At 38.1% G+C, this 22579-nt stretch overlaps 2 protein-coding genes across 2 annotated transcripts; both read right to left on the bottom strand.

Moving 5' to 3' along the window:
• Nucleotides 1–4360: 4360 nt before the first annotated feature.
• Nucleotides 4361–5320, bottom strand: LOC129505080 (olfactory receptor 56A4). The gene has a single exon (XM_055318017.1). It carries the CDS (start codon nucleotides 5318–5320, stop codon nucleotides 4361–4363), a length of 960 nt encoding a protein of 319 aa, XP_055173992.1.
• Nucleotides 5321–21366: 16046 nt separating this feature from the next.
• On the bottom strand, nucleotides 21367–22308 carry LOC129505079 (olfactory receptor 52E5). The gene has a single exon (XM_055318016.1). The coding sequence runs from the start codon at nucleotides 22306–22308 to the stop codon at nucleotides 21367–21369; it is 942 nt and encodes a 313-aa protein (XP_055173991.1).
• Nucleotides 22309–22579: the final 271 nt, after the last annotated feature.

The following is a 22579-nucleotide window of genomic DNA, read 5'->3' on the forward strand; positions in this document are numbered from 1 at the left end:
ATAACATTTGTTTTTTCTTCTACTCCACATTCTGGTTAGTTGGTCTATTTTTCAATATCACACTATCTTACTTAGGCAGTTTCATAAAAATTCTTGAAGTGTGTAATCACATATGTCTTCTTTTTTAGGTTCTGTGCATTACCTTGTGCATTGAAAATCAACTTGCCAAAATATCTGTTGACATTTTTATTTGAATTGCATTGAATCTATATACCAATTTGGAAAGAATTGCATTACTGAAACTTCTAGTCCACAAACATGATATATTTTTTGATTTATTTTAAGTCTTGATTTATTTTTCTCACCAACATATTCTAATTTCAGTGCAGACACCTGGGACGTCTTTATTCTGAGGTATTTGGTATTTTGATGCAATTATAAATGGTATTGATTTATGAATTTCATTTTCCATTTTTTGTTTGTTTCTAGTTGGGACTGGTAATCGATTTTTGCGTATCGAATTTCTAGGTAGCAAACTTACTAAATTTACTTATAAATTCAAATATTCTGTTTATTGGTATTTTGGATGTTTCTATCCAAAGAATGAAATTATTTGAAAATAATGACATATTTACTTCTTCCTTTCCAATCTTTATACATGTTTCCCCTTTTTTTTCTCAGCATTTACTATTTTCAGCACTGAGTATGATATTGGCTATAGATTTTGGGAAGATAACCTTTAAGAGATAAGGCAATTCCCTTCTATTTGCACATTCCTGGGATTATTTTCATTATCAATGGATGGTGAATTTTTTTACATGATTTTTTTGAATCTACTGAGAAATTTATATTTCCCCATCCATTATTTAAGTTTAAAGAGGTGAATTAAATGTAGATCAATTTTTAATGATTAAAGTTGACTTTTCATTCCCATAATAGACCTTACTTGTTCATAATGTATTAATTTTTGTTGTTTTAGTACTCAATTTCAAATATTTCATTTAAAATTTGTATATCTATGTTCATGAGAGATGGTGGTTTATAATTTTCTTGTAATTCCTGTCAGTATTTGATGCTGGGTTTATGATGACCTCAAAAATATATTGGAAAATATTCTCTCTGTTCCTATTTTCTGAAAGCATTTATGTATTTCTTCTCTCACTCTTTAGAATATTTCACCATGAAGGTATCTAGGCCCAGAGTTTTTTCTATGGAAAAATTTTCAATTTGCTTTCATCATCTTTAATGGATATGGAATAACACAGATTTTTTTATTTGTCTTTTGCCATCTTTGAAAAATTGTATTTACCAAGGAATTTTTACATTATGTAACTGTCAAATTAATTATCATAGGGATTCATAGTGTAGTTTTATTACATTTAAAATATCTCTAATTCAAATGTATTTTTTAAAAAATTAAAATTTATGTTTTATGTTTCTAAAAGTTTATATCTTATTATTTTTCAAAACATAACTTCTGGCTTTGATATTTTCTATTATATATTTTTTTGTTTTATTGTTTTTTGTATTTGTATTCTTTTTTATCTTCTACTTTTTGGGGTTTAATTTTCTGATTTGTTTTTGGGATTTGTTTTGTTTTCTTTAGCTTTTTGAATTGGAGCTTAGTTCTGTGGGTCAGAAGTCAAGGCATGGCTTAGTTTGGTTTTCTTCTTCAGGGTCTCCTTATATTACATTCAATTTTTGGCCAGGACTGTAGTCCCATCTGAGGCTATATCTATCTATCTATCTATCTATCTATCTATCTATCTATCTATCATCTATCTATCTAGATTAGAGAAAGACAAATACTGCATGAACTCACTTATATGTAGAATAGAAAATTTAAGACTTCACAAATACAGAAAAGAGACTTGTGGTTGCCAAAGATACAAGGTAGAGAGGTTGTGGAAATGGGTAAAGGTGGTCAAATTTTAAGTTAAAAAAATTTTTAAATAAAGCAATTACATAAAATTAGCAAAGTGATTTTTTAATATATTTTTTTAAATTTTTATTTATTTATGACAGTCACACAGATAGAGAGAGAAGCAGAGACACAGGCAGAGGGAGAAGCAGGCTCCATGCACCGGGAGCCCGACGTGGGATTCGATCCCGGGTCTCCAGGATCACGCCCTGGGCCAAAGGCAGGCGCTAAACCGCTGCACCACCCAGGGATCCCAGCAAAGTGATTTTTATTTTTATTTTTATTTTTTTATGATAGTCACAGAGAGAGAGAGAGAGGCAGAGACACAGGCAGAGGGAGAAGCAGGCTCCATGCACCGGGAGCCCGACGTGGGATTCGATCCCGGGTCTCCAGGATCGCGCCCTGGGCCAAAAGCAGGCGCCAAACCGCTGCGCCACCCAGGGATCCCCCAGCAAAGTGATTTTTAAAAAATGTGGTGACACATGAAACAAGGACATGTCTCTTCTCAGCAACCATATTGAGCTTAACTTCTGCCATAAACTTATGGGCATCAAATTAACATTTTTAATGTGCTTATTAAGTGCCAGACACTAAGCTTGGGCTGGGAATATGATAAATTTGGAATGTAACTCAAGAGTTTTTTGTAACTTACTAGGTTAAGCTATCGCACAGCCAAGCTTGAGAATGGTAGTGTGGAAAAAGTTCAGGCTTCAGGAATCCAAGCAACATGGATTTACCTTGGCTTAATTGCTGTAATCTTAGAATCATTTGACTTCTATGAGCTTTAGTTTCTTCATCTAGGGCCAACAGAAAAACTTCTCAGGGCAAATGTATAGGTAAAGTAAGAATGTATAAGAAGTGTCTGGCATATAGTAGGTATTCAATTAAAAGTAACTCTGTGGAAAGGAGAAATTGGAAGACATAAAAGAAAAAGAGAGCTCAGCCAACTTAATTCCTGGATATTTTGATGAGATCAATGTTATGAAATGTGACATAATAGACCCTAAGAAGGGTCTTTCAAAACCCAACACTTCAAAAACACATGCAGAAATGTAGCACCCTCCAAAAACAGACAAGTACCAGGTATCTAGTGCCAAAGAAAGACTTCCTTCCCCTCACCCCCCAGAAAAAATTCTCATCACAAGAAAAAAGTTGTAGCATCTGAATTGATGGATATTAACTAAACATATTATGGTAATCATTTTGCAATATACATATATCAAATCATCATGTTGTATATTTTAAACAATGTTAAATATTAATTATATCTCAACAAAACTGGAAAAATAAAAGATAAAATGATACATAAGGAGAAATACTGTAGAAATATTAATTTCAATACAAGTCATTCATCAAAATCAAATTTCATTACAAAAGAAAGTAGGATAGTCCAATTGGGAATGTCATTCAAATGATGTTTGGAAAAATGATGGACCACAAATTCTTAAAAGGGAAGTCTTAAGTTACTACTAGAAAATAATCCTCAGAAACATAGAACTAATGTGTGACATAATTAAAGAGGGGATTGCAAGATAGTTCAATGCACTTATCTGTGAAAAATCAAACCCTAAAGTTTCTATGCCTGGAAAACTGTCAACAGCTACACCAGCCACAGCCCAGAATGGGGGCTTAGTGGACATGTTAGAGTCAGGGAGAGGTGTGCCTGTGATGTGATGGGAAGTTCTAAGTTCCTTATAGGAGGCATATGGGATAAAGTGAGGATTACAGGGTCATGAGGCTGAAGATAATGAAGAAAAGGACACATAACACATTATATAGTACAACTCCTCCTCCTTCCCTGCAAAAGCCCTAAAAAAAGTGTCAATCTTCTTAATAAACAACAACAAAAACAAAACTGAAGAATCTTAGTATAAAGAAAAGAAAGAAAGAAAAAGAAAGAAAGAAAGAAAGAAAGAAAGAAAGAAAGAAAAGAGAAAGAGCCATCCAGATAAGACTGTACAGATGGAAAATCCTAACAGGCTCTATGAGGATCTGAGGACCCAGAAGATGGCACATCTGCCGTGAGTGTATGGGGATTGTCCAGAGTAAAGCACTTGACCCAAGCCAAAGTTCTGGGGTAACATATATACTTCTGCCTAACCAACTCCTCATGACACAAAAGTCATGTCTGAAAGAGGAGGCAGGAGAGGGATCTATGCTCTTTGCAAATCAGAGGGCAGACATCTCTTTAAGTATAAAGTTTACTTCTTTAGTGGCCAAATACTCCCACTCCAATTGAGCTCCATCTGGCTAAGGTTTGGCAGGACTCTCAGATAAGGAGTCAGTCAAGGCAAATTCCCAAGTGACCACAAAATCCAGGAAAGGAAGATTTCCTTTGAAGCAATAGGAAACAAGGAATCACAGAATGTTTTCATTGTTGTCTGAGATAAAAGAGTCAGAACTCATTCTGGGATTAAAAAGTAAAATTTACTTTCCAATATAAAAGTAATTCCCGACTTTTATTAATAATTCCAAAGGTGGATATGATCCTTTTACCTCTTACAACCTTCTCAGCAGCTTCTGGATTCCTTGGTTGATCTCCTTAGTTCTCACACCGTAAACGATGGGGTTCAGAGCTGGGGGGATGAGGTGGTGCAGGATGTTGAGTAGGATGGGGACATCTGGGGGAATTCTCTTCCTGGCTAGGTTAGTGATGACCAGAACCAACAGGACTGTGCTGAAGAAGAGGATGAGGATGAAGTGGGAACCACATGTGCTTAGGGCCTTGGCTGTAGCACCCTCAGCCTTGATCCTTAGCACAGCTTTCAGGATGAAGGAGTAGGACAAAACAATAAGGATGAGGTCAGAGCCCAGTAGGGTCCAGCCTGCCACAAACTGGTAGAGCCGATTGAAGGTGATGTCATCACAGGAGAGTTTGGAGACAGACAGGTTGGTGCAGATGCAGTTCTTGATAATGTTTTCTGCACAGTATCTAAGCCTGGAGGAAAGAGCAGGAACAGGAAGAGAAAAGATACTATTCCTGGCCACAATAAATATGGCAGCTCTAACCACAAATTGGTCAGTGATGATGGATGGGTACCTCAGTGGGTGGCAGATGGCCACATAGCGGTCATAGGCCATGACCATGAATGTGCAGGACTCCATGGTCAAAAAACTGTTCATGATGAACATCTGAAGGAAGCAGGCTGAGAAGCTGATGGACCTGAGATCAAACCAGAAGATGGCCAGGACCTTGGGGATGACAGTGAGGCAGAGCACAATGTCCAGCAGGGAGAGGAGGCTGAGCAGGTAGTACATGGGCTCGTGCAGAGAGGCCTCCAGCCGGATAGTGATCAAGAGGGTGGCGTTGGCCCCCATGGCCAGGAGGAAGAGGAGGCTGAGAGGCAGGGACAGCCAGTGCTGCCAACTCTGGTAGTTAGGGAAGCAGATGAGGAGGAATTCAGAGACTGGAGCAGTGGAGTAGTTGCTGGATGAAGCCATGTAAAGTATCCTGATCATGCTGGAAATACAGAGTTTCTAAAAATATAGGACAAAATATATTTTAATAGACTATGTGTTCTAGATATAGCAAAACTCGGGTTTCCATTGGGGGCACTAAACCTGTTTAATGAAATTTTCAAATCATCATTATTATTGCCATCGTTGTCATCATCATCATCATCAATCATTGCTGATATTTAACCAAACACTTACTATGTGCCAGTTCTAAGTTGAATGCTTTATAATTATTACCTTATTTCCTCCTTTACAAAAAACCCTTTATGAGTAATTAATAGTTATCTTAATTTCACAAATAATGAAAGTGTACAGGAAAAGGGGGACAGAAGAGTTTAATCAAAATTTGATAACCAGTAAGTGGTGAGACCAGGACTGTGACAAGAGTCTGACTGTAGAGTCTCTGTTTTCAGTCTCTACACATTATTTAGCTTCAACAAGCACAATTAACTGACCCTACCTTCCCTCAGAGTTTAGAAGGAATAGCTATGTTTAGCGGATTGTGTGAAGGTCCTAGAAAAACCAAGCCCCCTACTCCATAGATATGGACATGGTCTGACTTCAGCTCCCTACTCCATAGATATTTTTATTCAGGAAATAATTGGATTAGAGGTACAACATCCTTGACTGCACCCAACAGCAATAATTTCCTCCAGCCTCAAGGGGATTTCACTTTGGGGCATAATGTTTATCTCTTTCTTACTGGATTATTTGCTGTTGTTTTTCTTTGGAAGTTTAAAGAGTATTTTTGTTCATTTGGCCCTTTTAGATGAGCCTGCATTTTATATTCTGGTGACAGAGGCAGTCAGTACTGAGGGGTACACTAGGAGGGTTTAAAAATTGTCAAGTGCTGGATTAAATAGGTGATGGAGATTAAGGAATATACTTGTGATGAACACTGGGTGAAATATGGAATTGTTGAAACACTGTAGCATAAACCTGAAAGTAATATAATACTGTATGTTAACTATTTGGAATTTAAGTAAAAACTAAAAAATTTATATGACTATTTTTTAAAATGACTTAAAAATGACTATTTTTAAGTAAAAAACAAGTCTTTGAGGGGGTCCAAAAGAAAAATACATTTTGAAATTTAGAAGGAAGGATAAATATCCTGTTAGCCTGGGCAGGAAGTTGAGAGAGGCCTGGAGGCCACAGCAATATGAAGGGTTTAGGCCTAAAAATAGCTACTGTTCTATGTCTGGAGGATTGAGTAGAGTGGTGTTATCTTCACCTCCCTCATGTGGGTTCCTTGGCTTGTAGGACTCTAGAAGGATTTTGGAATCCCTTGCTATAGTCAGGCAACAAAGTAACCAGTCACAAGAATTCCATCCAAAGTTGAGCCACTCTAATCATGGGGCCTTCCTTGACTGAGGCACTGTTAACCCTTTCCTTTCCCACTCTGAGGGAGTCCAGGCTTAAACAGTTTACTCTGCCAAAAACTGTAATGCATGTAAACCTTTGAATCGTTTTGGAGGCCACTTCCTGCTCTATTCTCTGACTGAGTTGGTAGAGTCCTCTGAATTGTCTTGTGTTGTTGACTGTATCAAACATCTACCTGCTCCTGGAACAGTGGTCTTTCCTTTATACCAAGAGCCATTCCTTGTTTCAGGATGGACAGGAAGCAATGGATTAGACAGACATTTCAAAATCAGAATCAGTAAGAATTACATGTAGGGGATGAGTAAAGAAAAACATTTGAGGATTCATTACTCAAAAATTGCCCAAAAATGTACTTGCTGCTCATATTGGGCCAAGTGATAGAAGAAAATTGAATAAAGCAGGGTCTTGAATTTCACATCACAGTGTTAGAGATGACTTTATGTTTTTGAACTTGAGTGACAGAAAGAATGAAATCTTTCCTGAAATTAGGAAAAGGGAATTAAAAAGGAAAGGGTTTACAGAGTAAGCATATGAATTTACATTTGAAGTATTATGCAGGAGATATTTGTAAAATATACAAGTAGAGTTTTCAAGCAATCGTTCAAAATATAATATGCCTGGAGTTCAATAGGAAGTTCAAGTCTCAAAATGAAGATTAAAAAGAAATAAGGTAAAGAGGCAGTGAATATAGCCTAATGTGAAACTTGTGGAATCATTTTGTACACTTGAAACTAATGTGACATTGTGTCAAGTATACTGAAATAAACAAAATAATTTTTATTAAAGATTTTATTTATTTAATTCATGAGAGACACACAGAGAGAGGCAGAGACACAGGCAGAGGGAGAAGCAGGCTTCTCACAGGAAGCCTGATGTGGGACTCCATCCCCAGACACCGGGATCATGACCTGAGCCAAATCAATGATGCTCAACCACTGAGCCGCCCAGGCGTCCCATAAAATTAATTTTAAAAAGCAATGCTAATGGAATCATCACTGTCATATAAGAGACATCACTGAGAAATAGAGCTAGATACCTTTAGGAAAAGTATTCAAAATAGTTGAGGTTGACCAAAGGTAAAATGGAAGCTAGATAATAAGTCAGTTCTGGCATGTAAACCTATGTAGGTAGGAATTTTTTACCTGGTAAGCAGGATTGTCTGTGATTCCTTGTGGCTCAGATCCAATTATCCTAGTATGTGGAATCTATAATCTATAATCTGCTTTGATGAATTTCCAGGGTTTCTTTGGTGGGTGGTGGTGGTGGGTACTATCTTTTTCCCCCTCACTGCTAAACAAAGAAATGAATGGCCAAGTACTAAGAAGGATGACAGTAAAGACTGTCATAGCCAAAGAAGCAGAAAAGAGCTGGGGAGTCATGGCAGACTAAGTAAGAGAAGGAGCCCAGGAGGCAAATAATTAGTATAGTTGGGAATCACTGATCCTACTCACCTGTCCCATTGACAAGTCTCCTCTAGGAGAGTGATGTGTGCATGAGAAGGTATGAGGCTACTGCCAGAGAAGATAATGAAGGTATTGATTTGATTCAAGGACTTTCATTTTTAATATCCCAGGTTTTACAAATACAGATTATTCACACACACACACACACACACACACACACACACACACACACACCTTTCTACCTTTGTAGATTTCCAAGCAAACCAAAGACTCATGGGTTAAAAATGCGGTAGAGATAGATCTCTTATGCATTTACATATGTAATCAGGAAAATGACTCTTAGTATGAAATAGAGAAATAAGATAGAAAACATATCCACTGGGTACCTTAAAAAAAAATATCCACTTTTTTGGAAAAGCTGCGTCCTTTCCATAAGTTCTTCTATATCCTGAGAATGACCGGATCTACCGAATAAACAAAAGAGTTGGTGCCTTCCCTGTACCTGGTCTTAATGTTAAGCATACAAATGTATAGCGTACATTAAGCAAAAATTGGTATCCTAATTAATAGAGGAAGACACAATACGGTTGTGGTAATAAAGATCATCTTAGAAACAGTAGGAAAGAGACAAATGTGCAGATGAACAAAACAATGTGATATGGTTGAGAAGTTGGCTTCAGACAGAAATGAAACCTGGCTCTTATACTCATTAAAGGCCCTGAGAACTATTACACTCTATGATATATACACTCCTCATTTATGAAATAGATAAATGATATTTAACTTTAGGTGTTGCTGCAGAGAGACAAAGGCTATGATTTCCAGAAGTCCTGTGGGGTATTATGCTGAGTGATATAAGTCAATCAGAGAAGGACAAACATTATATGGTCTCATTCATTTGAGGAATATAAAAAATAGTAAAAGGAAATAAAGGGGAAAGGAGAAAAATGAGTGGGAAATATCAGAAAGGGAGACAGAACATGAGCTCCTAACTCTGGGAAACGAACAAGGGGTGGTGGAAAGGGAGGTGGGCGGGGGGTGGGGGTGACTGGGTGACGGGCACTGAGGGGGGCACTTGATGGGATGAGCACTGGGTGTTATGCTATATGTTGGCAAATTGAACTCCAATAAAAAAATAAAAAAAGAAAATCAAACAAAACAAAACAAAAACAACAACAAAAAAACAAACAAAAAAAAAACCCTACAAAACAACAACAACAACAAAAACAGAGGTCCTGTTAGGCCCAGAGACATGATAAGCTGAGAATATCAGAGAAGGATACAAAAATGAGGCCACATTCATCAGGAGGAGGGGACTCTCTTTGTAGGCAATGGTAAAAAAGAAACTTCTATGTGGATGTTCAGTATGATGGGGTGCTAGGGGATGGTAGATCCTAGTTCTTTGGGGAAGCAGGAAGGAGACTCGACTGTCACCAGACATGGTTAAGTCATGTGAGGTCACCCTGAGAGTAGGCATGATCATATGCACTATAAGGGAAGCACAGAGGATTTTAATGGGGAAGTGATGTGCTGTAGATGGAACACAGAGAATCACATGGAGGGGAGGGAGGCTTCTGGAGAGTTCTGAGGAGTCCAAAGGAAAAATGATGAAGATCTGAAGGAAGGCCATGCAGGTAGAGAAGAAGGATATATCTGAGGCATGGTGAGAAAAGATGAGTGGGCAGAGAGACTGGAGTCCAGAATGTTACCAAGGATCTTTTAACTGATACAGAGAAGAACCAGTTTCAGACCTCCTATAACACTGATATTTTCTCCCAGGTGGTTACATATTTTCAGCTTAGTTTTAGTAAATTCCTCAAGAGCTGGGACCATTCTTCCTCTCTGTCTGTATTCTCCTTAGGGAAACTGAGGACTAATCTGAGAAATGAGGACTCATTGGCCATCTGGAGCATTGCTCTGATATTTAGTATCCAGTTCCATTCATTTGTACTGGGGGACTGACATTTACAAAGGGCTAACCTTGTTCTAAGTGCTATTGAACAAACATGGTCTCTGGCAATGATTGACAGTCTGGAAAGGTCAGATAAGCCTTGAATAAATAAAATATGACAGAAGACCCATACCCATATAAGATAACAGACCAATCACCTTGGCTCATAGTGCAGACTAGCGCAGAAAGGAAGAATCTGATCCAGCCAGTCACAGGGCCTTGGTCTCCCAGCCATGATATGGGTGGGGGTCTTTAAGTCTACAGAAGTTTGCAAACCCTGGATGGACACAAAATGACTCAGCCCCATCTCTGATGAAATCACAGCATAGGTCGGTCCCTGCCACTCAGCCTTTTACTTGATCTAAGCATCTTGGCAGCGTCAGCATGTACACCAGGCCCTATTGAAAGAGTTCCTTTTCCTTTACATACTAGGCTTCTGGACTCTTCTCCCCTCCTCATTATCTCCTTCCTCACAATCATCCTGCTGAGTCCAGCTTGAAACTCACCAGTTTTAGAAGGCTGCGCTGCTGCTGTTTCTAGCTGCTGGAGAAAGAAAGCATGAACTGGCATCTCTGAGGCTGGTTTTATGAACTCTAACTCCACTATGGTCCCCACTCCCCATCACAGGAGTTGGTGTCCTTGTTAAGCACTTGGGCCCAAGAGGCCCTATGGTCTATTTCCCAAGAGAATATATTGTAAAAGGCTTACTGCAGCATTGTCTATAATGTAAGGGCAGGAGAGATCAAAGGCTCTTGGGGAATCTAAATAAAGAAACTCTAGGAAAAGAAGGTTAAGAAAACTGTGTGAGGAGAATCTTCTTTGGTGAAATTTATATGGATGCATCTGTGGGGAAGAACTGACTAAACTATCCTCAACCCTATAACTCTGTGGAGGAGGTCACAGAGGAAGACCCTCAGCCATCAAAGGATCATGGATCTTTAATTTTTATCTTCTCTTGTCAGGAAATTGCCAAATTTTTACTCCATTTCCTACTGACTTCTTTTCAGGATTGGCAAAGTCCTCAGAGTAGAAGAAGCTTTAAATTCTGGGTTTTCCTTTCTTTTTTTTTTTTTTAACCTTCTCTTAGATTTTGACTCTTCCTCCTTAACTCATTCGTGCTTTAAAATATAAATATTTATTTTATTATTCCAAACAGGTTTTTAGTAGTGAAAATTTAGCTGGGTAAGATTTGAATATCAACAAGTGTTTTTTACATATAGTAATTGAATGTTATATATAATATATACATTATATGTATATATACATTATATACTTATAATGTATATAATATATACATTATATATAACATATAATAAGTATGCATTAACATATAATATGTACAGCATATAATATTTTTTGCATTTTAAATGATCATACAAATAAAGAACACTGAAATATCAGAAAGAGAGACATAACATGAAAGACTCCTAACTCTGGGAAATGAACTAGGGGTGGTGGAAGGGTTAGGTGGGCGGGGGGTGGGGGTGACTGGGTGACGGGCACTGAGGTGAGCACTTGACGGGATGAGCACTGGGTGTTATTCTATATGTTGGCAAATTGAACACCAATAAAAAATAAATGTATAAAAAAACACAAAGAACACTATATACATATATATGTATATTTCCACAACTTTCTGTTATCTATTGGTTTTCTTTTTAAGATTTTATTTATTTATTCATGAGAGACAGAGAGAGAGAGAGAGAGAGAGAGAGAGAGAGAGAGAGAGGCGGAGACACAGGCAGAGGGAGAAACAGGCTCCATGCAGGGATCCCAATGCGGGACTCAATCCCAGGTCTCCAGGATCAGGCCCAGGTGATAGCTGGCGTCGGCGCTAAACCACTGAGCCACCCGGGCTGCCCCACCTATTGTTGTTGTTGAGAATTATACCGTTACTCTTTTTTTTCCTCGGAATGTTGGAGTGTTAACAAAAGTGTATAGATTTTTTGAAAGGTTATTCTGCCTATGATTATTTCAGCATTTTGAATCTGAAGATAATTCAGACATGATCCCTTTGAGTATTTTTTTCCCTTTCCCCATTTTCTATATTTTTTATGCAAATCCAGTTTGGTGTATATTGGACTTTCCTTATTCAATTGCCTTTATTTTTCACCCATTTTATATTCTATTGTCTTTCAAATTGGACTGCTTTTAGGTTAAGCTCTGCCACTTCAGCTTCATTTTATAAATTGTCAACTCAGTTGTGTCAATCTTGTGTAATCTATTTTTTTAATTAGTTACTATACTTTTAAAATTTCTTAAAGCTATGGTTTTGTTTCATTCAAATAAACATGATAGGTTAATGCTCTTTTTACATGTATTGTTAACTCCTATTTTTGTTTCTTTAACCATTTGAAGCATAATCATTGTAATTTATATCTGAAAACCTCATTTTTCAAAATTCTTATATATAATTCTGTTGATTCTCCTCATGTTTAATCATTTTTGATTGTGAACTCATGATCAACAGAGCTATTTTTGTGGGATTCTTGAAGGCCATCCTAACAAAACTTTATATTAATTTATCCACTTGCACATTCCCCACAGCACATATTGTAAGTTCCGAATTAAACCTACATAAAGGAAACTTGTTTTAGTCTTCCTAAATCTAGTTCAGGACAAAATGTGTGTGTGTGGGTGTGGGTGTGTACACATGCGCACACACACACACGTATGTGTTTCTTATCTACTCCTTTACTAAAGTTATGTCCCCTCAAGATTCCTGGTGCTGTGGGATCTGTGTGTCTTAATTCTGCTCCTACTCTTGTGAGTATCCAACTGTTGTGTCCTTAATTTGTATGATCATTTAAAATGCAAAGCCCTTTGTTGTAAAACTGATAAATGTTCCCATTACAGCCATAGATTCAGGCCTATTTAACAGTCTTTTTTCATCTCCAATTGCTTTTCATCTACTTTCAAATTTTCTTACTTTCTTTTAAACATATGCATTTGAGAGGAAGTTTATGTATTTTACTTTGTTATATAGCAACCTAAGGATTTTTTTAGGCTACATGGTCTACCATGAAATGGAAGTCAGAAATGTTTTTTACAGAGAGAACAAGACTAAATTATTCATGTTTTATATGGAATAAACCTTCAGCGTGGAACATAAGAAAATTTTATATAAAACAAGTCTTTGAATTCTGTAACTTTGTTAGTTCTGTTTGTGTAATTATCTTCTCTCCTTCTGGATCCAGCTGGACAGGTAATAAAGCTGGTTACCTGTTCTTTATCTACCTGAGTTCAAAACATTGAACTGAGATTATCTGAAACAATCATTGATCCTGAATTGTTATATTGGTGACCCACTTTGGAGGAAAAAATTATGAAAAGGCAGATTAAAGACCTGGTGTCACAGTCTAGAGCAGAATAGCTTACCTGAGCTTCTTGTGAAAAGAATGGAAGGAAGGAGAGAATGGAGGAGAGCATAGATGGGAAAGAGAAAGAAAGGAGCAGAGGAAAAAAGGAAGGATGGAAGGAAAGAACGAAGGTGGGAAGGAAGGAAGGAAGGAAGGAAGGAAGGAAGGAAGGAAGGAAGGAAGGAAAAAGGGGTAAAAGGCAAAGAGGTAGGCAGAAGATAAGGAAGGAAAAAGAACAAAGATACTGAGTGACTATGGTTAATGTTTTTATGTATATGATTAAAAACTCACAGTGAAATAATTGTCTTATCTTTGTAGGGCAGTGAAACTGAAAATTATATACACAATGCAAACAGCTGAGCAGCCTTGTCAAGACCTAAATCTGACTTTCACAGTTGAAATCCAAGATGCTTTATGCTAAAAGTGAGTATCAGAGGTTTTTTTCTCATGAGCATTTGGGCACATGGATCATTCCTTCACTGTGTGGGGACCAGGAAGAATGAGGTACAATGATCATTACAACATGGTGCAGAAGGAAAGTGAAAGTGGTAATATTAAGCAAGGCAGTATTTGCCCTGCAACAGGAAAAAGACATGTTGAGAAATGTAATCTTACAGTCTTAGAAATATGTTATAGTGGAGGGTAGTTGGTTGGATAAACATAGCATACAAACTGCTTTAGATTCCTCCAAAGGCAGCAGCATACCCGGAAAGTCGAGGAAAGCACTCTCACCTAGCTCTGAGGAAGCACAGAACATACATCCATAAACAGACCTCTTTTGGCTCCACCTACAGACAAATCAATATTTACTTTTTCAGGAGCAAGAATGGGTCTGAGGAAACTGATAGCCTCTTTCTCAAACAGGACACAGTTCTTAATTCTATTATAAACATTCAAGTAAAGGCAATAATATCAGTGACTTTGTGGAGGAAATCCACCAAGGTCAGTCCTCTGGAATATTAACTCATCAGGTCCTCTTCCTGCTGTGTCCTAACAGCAATGTCTCTTGACAGACCAGAAGAACTCTGCAGAAACTCAAGGACTGAGCAGAGAGTGCACTACTCATTTAAGTCCCCATGTCAGGTTCCTGATGTCATCCTAGCAAGTGTCAAAGAGGATTCTAAGAATATGTTTAAACAGTCTTGGGCTAGGGAGCAGGTCTGGGTTCAAATCCCTGCACCTATTCACTGAGCTTCTAGTCTTGAGATGCAGTGTACCAATATCCCTCTCCATTATTAACACTGATCCAAGAATGGTTGGAAAACATGGAAGGAACACAATAGGGCCCCTTTCTTCTCTCTTAGGAATATAAAACAAAACCTGATGATTTACTTAATGTTCACCTGGAGGAGGCAAACAAGCAGCAGTTCAGGCTCTGGTTGACAGTGTCTCAGAGAGATGAGAACCATAAAATTACCAGAGGTCTCCTACCACTTCTCACTCTTCCCACTGTATAGCCTGGAGTCAGGTGACAATCAATATGTACAAATGACACTGGCAAGGTTAAGTTTACTAAACAGAGTTCTCTCCTATCTTAGATGCATAGATAAATTTACATTTTCCAGGCTCACCTATAGTTAGGTGGAGCTATAAGACGGAGTCTGGCCAAGGAGATGACACACACCCCTTCTAAGTACAATATTTACAGTCTACTTGAAGTCCTCTATACTCTCCCCCCCTCTACTTTGGCCAGTTGTACTTAATCCGCTGAAGATATGAAGCCCTAGAAATGGTGGAACCACACAATTGAAGAAGCTAGGTCCCTGAAAGACAGCATGGAGGACAGCCTCTCCTTCTAAATGCATTGGATGGATGTCGTCAAAAAATTAAATTGTACGTATTAACCACTGACAAATTGGAATTGTTTGTTTCAACAGCCAGCAAGTTATCCTAACACCACAGACACTGAGAAAATTGATAACAATGTTAGAAAAATCACAGCACAAGGAGATCTGATATGTCTACTAAATAGTAAATCTAGAGGAAATGGCTGGTACAATTTAAAGTAATTGTGTGTGTTTGCAATTATTGATTCCATTAACAAGTTATTATGAAAAAAATTAAACAAACAAAAACAAAGTTATTATGATAAATAGATGAGCTTAGCATAAAGTTGGCAGGTGTTCAAGTAGAAATTAATGATAGTGGAGAAAGTCCATATATACAGAGTTTTGAAGACTTATCCTACTGCTTGGGAGGTCAAAGGTTAAGAGAATGTTTTACATTATTTTTGAAAAACACAGACTCATAGCAACCAGCACTGATAAGAGTAGATTATGTGTATAGTTGTCTTACTCAAATCCACTGCCTTAGATAGACACCATTACCTGAAAAGGAGTGGCATGGTGAACTGGAAAAGACAAGAGAAATGAAAGAAAAATTTAAAATTATGTTTAAAAAAATATGTGCTTGTAATTACTAGTGCTTGGAAATGCCCTGATACAAACAGGTCAGAAATCTGGTTTTTGAGACTGTGTATTGCCAAAAACACTTGAGCTTGGCTTTTAAAGAAGTTTTTTGTTTAATAATTAAAACAATTATTGGGGCACGTGGGTGGCACAGTTGGTTGAGGAACCAACCCTTGATTTTGGATCAGGTTGTGATCTCGGAGTCATGGAATTGAGCCCTACGTGGGCCCCTGTCTTGGTGCATAGTCTGCTTTAGTTTCTCTATCCCTCTCCCACTGCCCAGCCCCTCTACAACTCTCTCTTTCTCTCTCAAATAAAAATAATAAATAAATCCTTAAACAAAGAATTAAAACAATGATTGATTTTAATATTTTATCAGCTGGAAGCCCAGTCCAAATGCAGTAATGCAAAAGAAGCCACATGCATGGCATAATGTCATGAGGGACAATGAAGAAGACACAATCCTGCAAAGGCAGCACAAGAGGTTATAGAAACAATGGCAAGTTCCTCCCAGAGAACATAACCAATGTCTAGTCAGAGAACTTCCACCACTTCAGTGGATAAAAATGTGGTAGCACCTGCTCCCAAAGTATTCCAGCCTTACCATGGACAAGTTCCTACTGAATGGATTCTATGCCTTATTTCCTAATGGGAATTCTAATGATCTGTAGCAGTGTCTGTTCCATCATTATCTATGCAGTGAGAGGAGAAAAAGGATTGGACCACGAGGAATCACGTCGGAAACTGATGCAGAAGACACTCACTGCTTGAGATCTTGGGCTTTGTGCTGCATACAGTGACTACATGAGAGCCTGGCTGGTCTCCCTTAAGAAGAGTGTAAGTTTATTTTACATGTGAGAGTCTCTCATATCATTTCTCTTAAGAAATGAACATTCAGTGACTCAGCCTCACTTACAGGAAGCTGGATCTATGTGAGCAGTGTGGCCAAAGGAACGATAGAGTGATGTAAATCTCTTCCCGATTGAGCCACTAAAACCTCCTACAAGATCCTGAACATTGTCTCCCCTCCATCTCATGACAGCCAGATTCAGAAATACCTGTGGAGATCCATAAGGGCTTAATACATGGAGGATCCACATATGGAAGAGGCTTGCACCCCTAAGTGTTGACATGAACCAAAACCCCCATGCACTGGAATAGGATATGAAGCAGTTGTAAACTTTTATTATGTTAAGTTACTGTGGTATCTTTGTTATAGTAACTAACTTTACTTGCATTGAGTGATTCAGTGTATGATGGATTTTGATGTGCACTACCTCTGCTATCTATAATCTGGAGTATGAAAAACTTCAGAAAGCTACAAAGCTGTTCAGGTGAAGTACAAAAATGTAGCTCAATCCTTAGACAATGTGCTAGGAAAAAATGGATTAAATCAGCAAACATGCCTGATTTTTCTTTCCAATCTCTGGTCCCCGGTAGCTGAATAACCATTAGTAATTCATCTTTTTCCTCAGTTGCCCAATTTGCAAAAATAATAATAATTCATGGTCTGTTTTGACTATAATCATTCTAAAAGTAGTTTACCTCTTGGTAATTATGTATGCTCATTCATTCTGTGCTGATCATGAGTAAAGCACTTGATAATTTTGGTTGAGTAGATAAAGATATTAGTAAATGTTATTATTACAAATAGTGCTAATGTAACATCTTATTAAATATAGATATATGGGTAAATATGAATACCTGGCCCATGTCATTGATTTGATATTGATCTTAGATATTATTGACAAAGAGAAAATCACATAATTGTTATATCTCTTTTAAGTTTTAAATTAATCATTTAAATCCCCACGTGCCTAATGAGCTGGAAGCACAATGTCTTCTTCCTGAAGCCACTCACTAAACTTCCCCTAAGTGTTGGAGGTCCCAGGAGTTTTTGTAACACAGAGTTGTTAGTCCCCCTTCAAACACCATGAAGAGATTGAGAACTGAATTCATCCCAGTATTTCTATTCCTGTTAGTATCCACAAGAGAGCAGTGTTGACTTGTAGCTAGGAAGGTTTTTTCTTTTCTTTTCTTTTTTTTTTTCTCCTGACTGTAACTCTAGGCTGTGTAGACTCCAAGGTTACAGAATTTTGATGTCCCACACTGGGCCTCTGAGGTCACAGCTCTCATTGTTAACACTAAAAGGTTTAGAATTAGCATATCAGGATGACTATGTATTAAGAGGTTCCCAAACTCTACTTTATTCTATATGTAAAATGTAGTTTTGTTTTTTCAACAATATTTATGTCTTTGTTTTGAGCATTGGTCACCAGCATAGACTCCCCTTTTCCTCCAGATATTTAATTTTTGCTCTCTCTTGCTACTGGATCTTGATTTAAATCTTCACTGATCCTGAGTGGCAGTGTTCAATAGTAGTTTTTGGTTCAAATGGTATAGATCTCTTTCTCAAAAGGCTGTGTTCCTTATGCAGATTCCCCTTCTAATGTGACTAACCTGCAAACCAGGCAGTGAGGTGAGTGGCTGGTGGTTGGCCTTCCTCTTCCTCCTTTTCATGTTTTTAATACACTCTCTTCCAGTACAACTGGACCATAGTCAGCCTGTGGTAGCAAAATGACTCCACAGAGTTTCTCCATTAAACTGACAAAACATCTGTACTCTACCAATTTGAAATGGCTTTAGTTTATACTACTTCATTCTACTAACAAGGTATGTCCAAAGACTGTACAAAAAGGACTTTTGTTTTGTTTTGCTTTGTTTTTTCTTTTTTGTTTTGTTTTTTTGCTAATAAGAACTTCATGGCAAAGTTGTGTCTGTCCCTCATGAGCTGGTTCTTTGGGTAACTCTGTTCCTCTCTCCCCTTTACGTGTAAGACGACTCACCCTAAAGCCTATCTTAGGACCACTGTGTCCGGTTCCTTGAGCCACCTGCACTGGGCTTGACAATTCTGTGAGAAACTGTCATCCTCTTAACCTGAAACTCGAGTATATGTTTTGTCCATTCTTTATTTAGGGATCTACTACTTGGAACTAAAGATGCATTGTAGATAGAATTGGTTAACTCTTCTCTTAGCCACTTCAATATCATAAACAAGGGGATGTTTGCTGAGCCACCTGATGTGCCAGAAGCTGTGTTCATCGCTACGGAGAATGACAAAAGGTGTACTGGACCCTACATCCCTTATAAAACCCCAATAACAAGCTGTAGTTTCTATAACCATGTACCTGTAGTTTGAATCAAGCTTCTCATAATTATAGTAGCCGTTTGCACTGATCTAGAGAAACCTGGTGGAGGAATTAAGGTCTGAATATGACTAACAGGAATTCCTCTTTGAGTCCCTTCTGGATTTGCACCTGGGAGAAGCATAGCAGAGGTAGGGAAAGCACTCCTTGAGAGACCAACGGAGTAGACAAAATGCTAGGCAATATCACCTAACAATATGTATCTTATTCCTATGAATTGCATCCTTTCTGTTAGATGTTTTTAAAATTAATTTTTATAATCATTCACACAAGGGTTTTATGAAAATTAATGTTATCATGCCCAGATACTATTATACTGCAAGTGTTCAAAACATGTGAGCTTTTGTTTTGTTTGTCATTACTATCACTGTTATCAGTATGTAAGGACATTGAGATTATTACTATCATTTAGGTCATCAGTGTTGAAGTTGGCCCTTCTGTCTTCTGAGGGACAGGAGGAAGGGGGTGGTAGATAAACTCTTCCAGCAACTGTGAGATGGAGGGGAGCCTGTGAGAAAATTCTTTTGTGGAAAATGACAAATGCTGAGTCGCACCTATGGCTTTGGCTTGAGGAAATGAGAGCCAAGCATGAGGGTATTGAGAGCCCCTTCTTGTAAGCAAGCGGATGTCATTTCTCCTTTTCTGCTCTTACTGAGTGTGGTTCTATTATAGCTGTCCTAAAGCTCACTCTAATAAGAACTGTAGGCGGTGGGATTTCCCTGAGGCCTCAAGTCCAGATAGAGCCCTCTTTTATTATTGTTATTATTTACCAAAATTGTTTGTTTTTTTACTTATCAATTTTTATTTAAATTCTGTTAATATATAGTGTAATATTGATTTCTGGAGTAGACTTTAGTGATTCATCACTTGCATGTAACACATATTACACAAGTGCCCTCCTTAGCACCTATCACCCATTTAGGGCATCCCCCACCCACCTCCCTCCATCAATTCTCAGTTTGTTCTCTATAGTTAAGAGTCTCTTATGATTTGCTTCCCTCTCTCTTTTTTTCCCTTCCTGTATGCTCATCTGTTTTGTTTCTTAAATTCCACATAGGAGTGAAATAATACAGTATTTGTCTTTCTTTGACTTATTTTGCTTAGTGTAATACACTCTAGCTCCATCCATGTCATTGCAAATGGCAAGATCTCATTCTTTTTGATTGCTGAGTAATATTCCATATTTTATATGTGTATGTGTGTGTGTGTGTGTGTATGAACACCACATCTTTATCCATTCATCAGTTGATGGGACATTTGGGCTCATTCCACAATTTGGCTGTTGTTGATAATGCTGCTGTAACTATTGGGGCACATGTGCTCCTTCTTATCAGTATTTTTGTGTCCTTTGTGTAAGTGCCTAGCAGTGCAATTGTTGGGTAGGGTAGTTCTACTTTTAGCTTTTTGAGGAAACTGACATACTGCTTTCCAGAGTGACCACCAGTTCTCATTACCACTAATAGTGTAAGAGGATTCTAGATTGGGCCCTTTTAATTCTTTGGGCTTTCTAGCCTCCTGATGAACAGACCGTCTTACTAAGGTGAGGGTTGAGAGTTGTAAAAAAACACCAAGCATTGGGGTAATCTGGAGCTGGTGCCCTCACTTCATAACAGAGATTATATATTAGAATGGGTTTTAGTAGGCTAAACCTACTTATGGTAGAAGTAACAACCATGCTAGAAATACATTTGTTTATTTTTTTACAAATCTTTTCATGTTTTACAAACTGCAAAGATTTTTTTCAATAGTTTTTTTTTTTTTTTGAGTTCACAGTGCCAGACTAGTATTGCTTTACAGCATTTTATTGGCAAGAATACTGAAGTTCAAAGAGCTCTAAATGAAATTTTCAGGCATATCTTCTAATCAGGGCCAGGTCTTGAATTTAAATGTAGATCTTACGACTTCCAGTTAATTTCTCTTGCCACTGTATCTTGCTTGATATTGATGAAATCCTACATCATTTTAAGACATGAACTTTCCCTTCTGACATGTGAATGAAGAGAAACTCCATATAAAGGAAATTATTCAAGGCTTTTTACTGGGGCCACACTTTTTTGCCAACCTTTTTCTCTCTTTAAAAATTTTGTAATATCAATGTGGTTTAAATGTGAGTGTTTTGTTTTGTTTTGTGTTTTTCTTGTGGTAAAGTAGAGAAATAGTTTGGGAAGCTTTGAACTATGCTTTCTAGTGGGTGTACAAATAGGAAGAGTGGGGGAAATATAGTGTGATTGACCTGTGTGGGAGTGCTGAAGTCTTACAAAAATATTTCCAATGTTTACTTCTACTTTTATATTATTATTTCCCTTAACTGTCATGGAAAATCCTCCGAGATCTAAATGTCAATAGGTTTTAGGGATAAGTATCCTTAGTACACGCTCTCTTATCTGTTTTGTCCTGACCCCATAGATAACAGGGTTAAGAGCAGGGGGAACAACCACGTACAGATTGGCCAGAAGAATGTGGATGTAATGAGGAATGTTGTGGCCAAAGCGATGTGTCATGAAGGAGAAGAGGGCTGGCAGGTAGAAAGCTAACATGACACAGACATGTGAGCCACATGTGTTGAGTGCCTTGAGCCGGGCATCCCAGGAGGGGAGGTGGAAAACTGCTCGGAGGATTTGGACGTAGGAGAATCCAATCACAGATAGATCAATGTATCCCACTGAGAAAGCAATCAATCCATAGACAACATTGACCCTAATATTGGCACAAGCCAACTTTGCCAAGCCCATATGTTCACAGTAGGTATGAAGGATAACCCGGACACCACAGAAAGGCAATCTCAGGATGAGAAATATGAATGGAGTCACAAACACCAAAGTCCTGACTATGATGACTATGCTCAGGATAGCTATCACCTTATTGGTAAGGATCATGCTATATCTCAAGGGGTTGCAGATGGCAATATATCGATCTATGGCCATAACTGTCAGCACCACAGACTCCAGGCCAGTACATATATGGATAGTGTACATCTGTGTGATGCAAGCACCAAACCCAATCTCCCTGAGATTGAACCAGAAAATGCCCAGCATCTTGGGGATGGTGGCTGTGGACAAGCCAAGGTCAGTGCAGGCCAACATGGCCAGGAAGTAAAACATGGGTTGGTGGAGGCTATGTTCCATCTGGATCACAAACAGGATAGTGATGTTCCCCAGAAGGGCTATCAGATACACTGCAAAAAAGGGGAAGCCAATCCAGATGTGCACATCTTCTAGCCCTGGAATCCCCACCAGAAGGAAGGAGGGAGGATGGAACTGTGTATTGTTGGAATGCAACATATTGCTAGGAATTGGTTATAGACACATTTCTTGCAGGAGTTTTCTGGCTTCCAGGGAAAGACCCTAATCATTTTTATAGCATGTTGTCTGTTTTCTGAAGAAACAGAAAATCCATTCTTTAATTCCATAATATAGCAGTGGAGACCTAGAGAGGCAATATGAGGCACAATTAAAAAGACACTCACTTCAAAGTATTTGCCTCATCTACATAGAAAACCATGTAGAACATTTTCAAATATAGCAAATTCCTACATGTCTTACATCTTTCTCC

The sequence above is a fragment of the Nyctereutes procyonoides genome, unplaced genomic scaffold (genome assembly GCF_905146905.1).
Source record: "Nyctereutes procyonoides isolate TBG_1078 unplaced genomic scaffold, NYPRO_anot_genome, whole genome shotgun sequence".
Classification (NCBI taxonomy): Eukaryota; Metazoa; Chordata; class Mammalia; order Carnivora; family Canidae; genus Nyctereutes; species Nyctereutes procyonoides.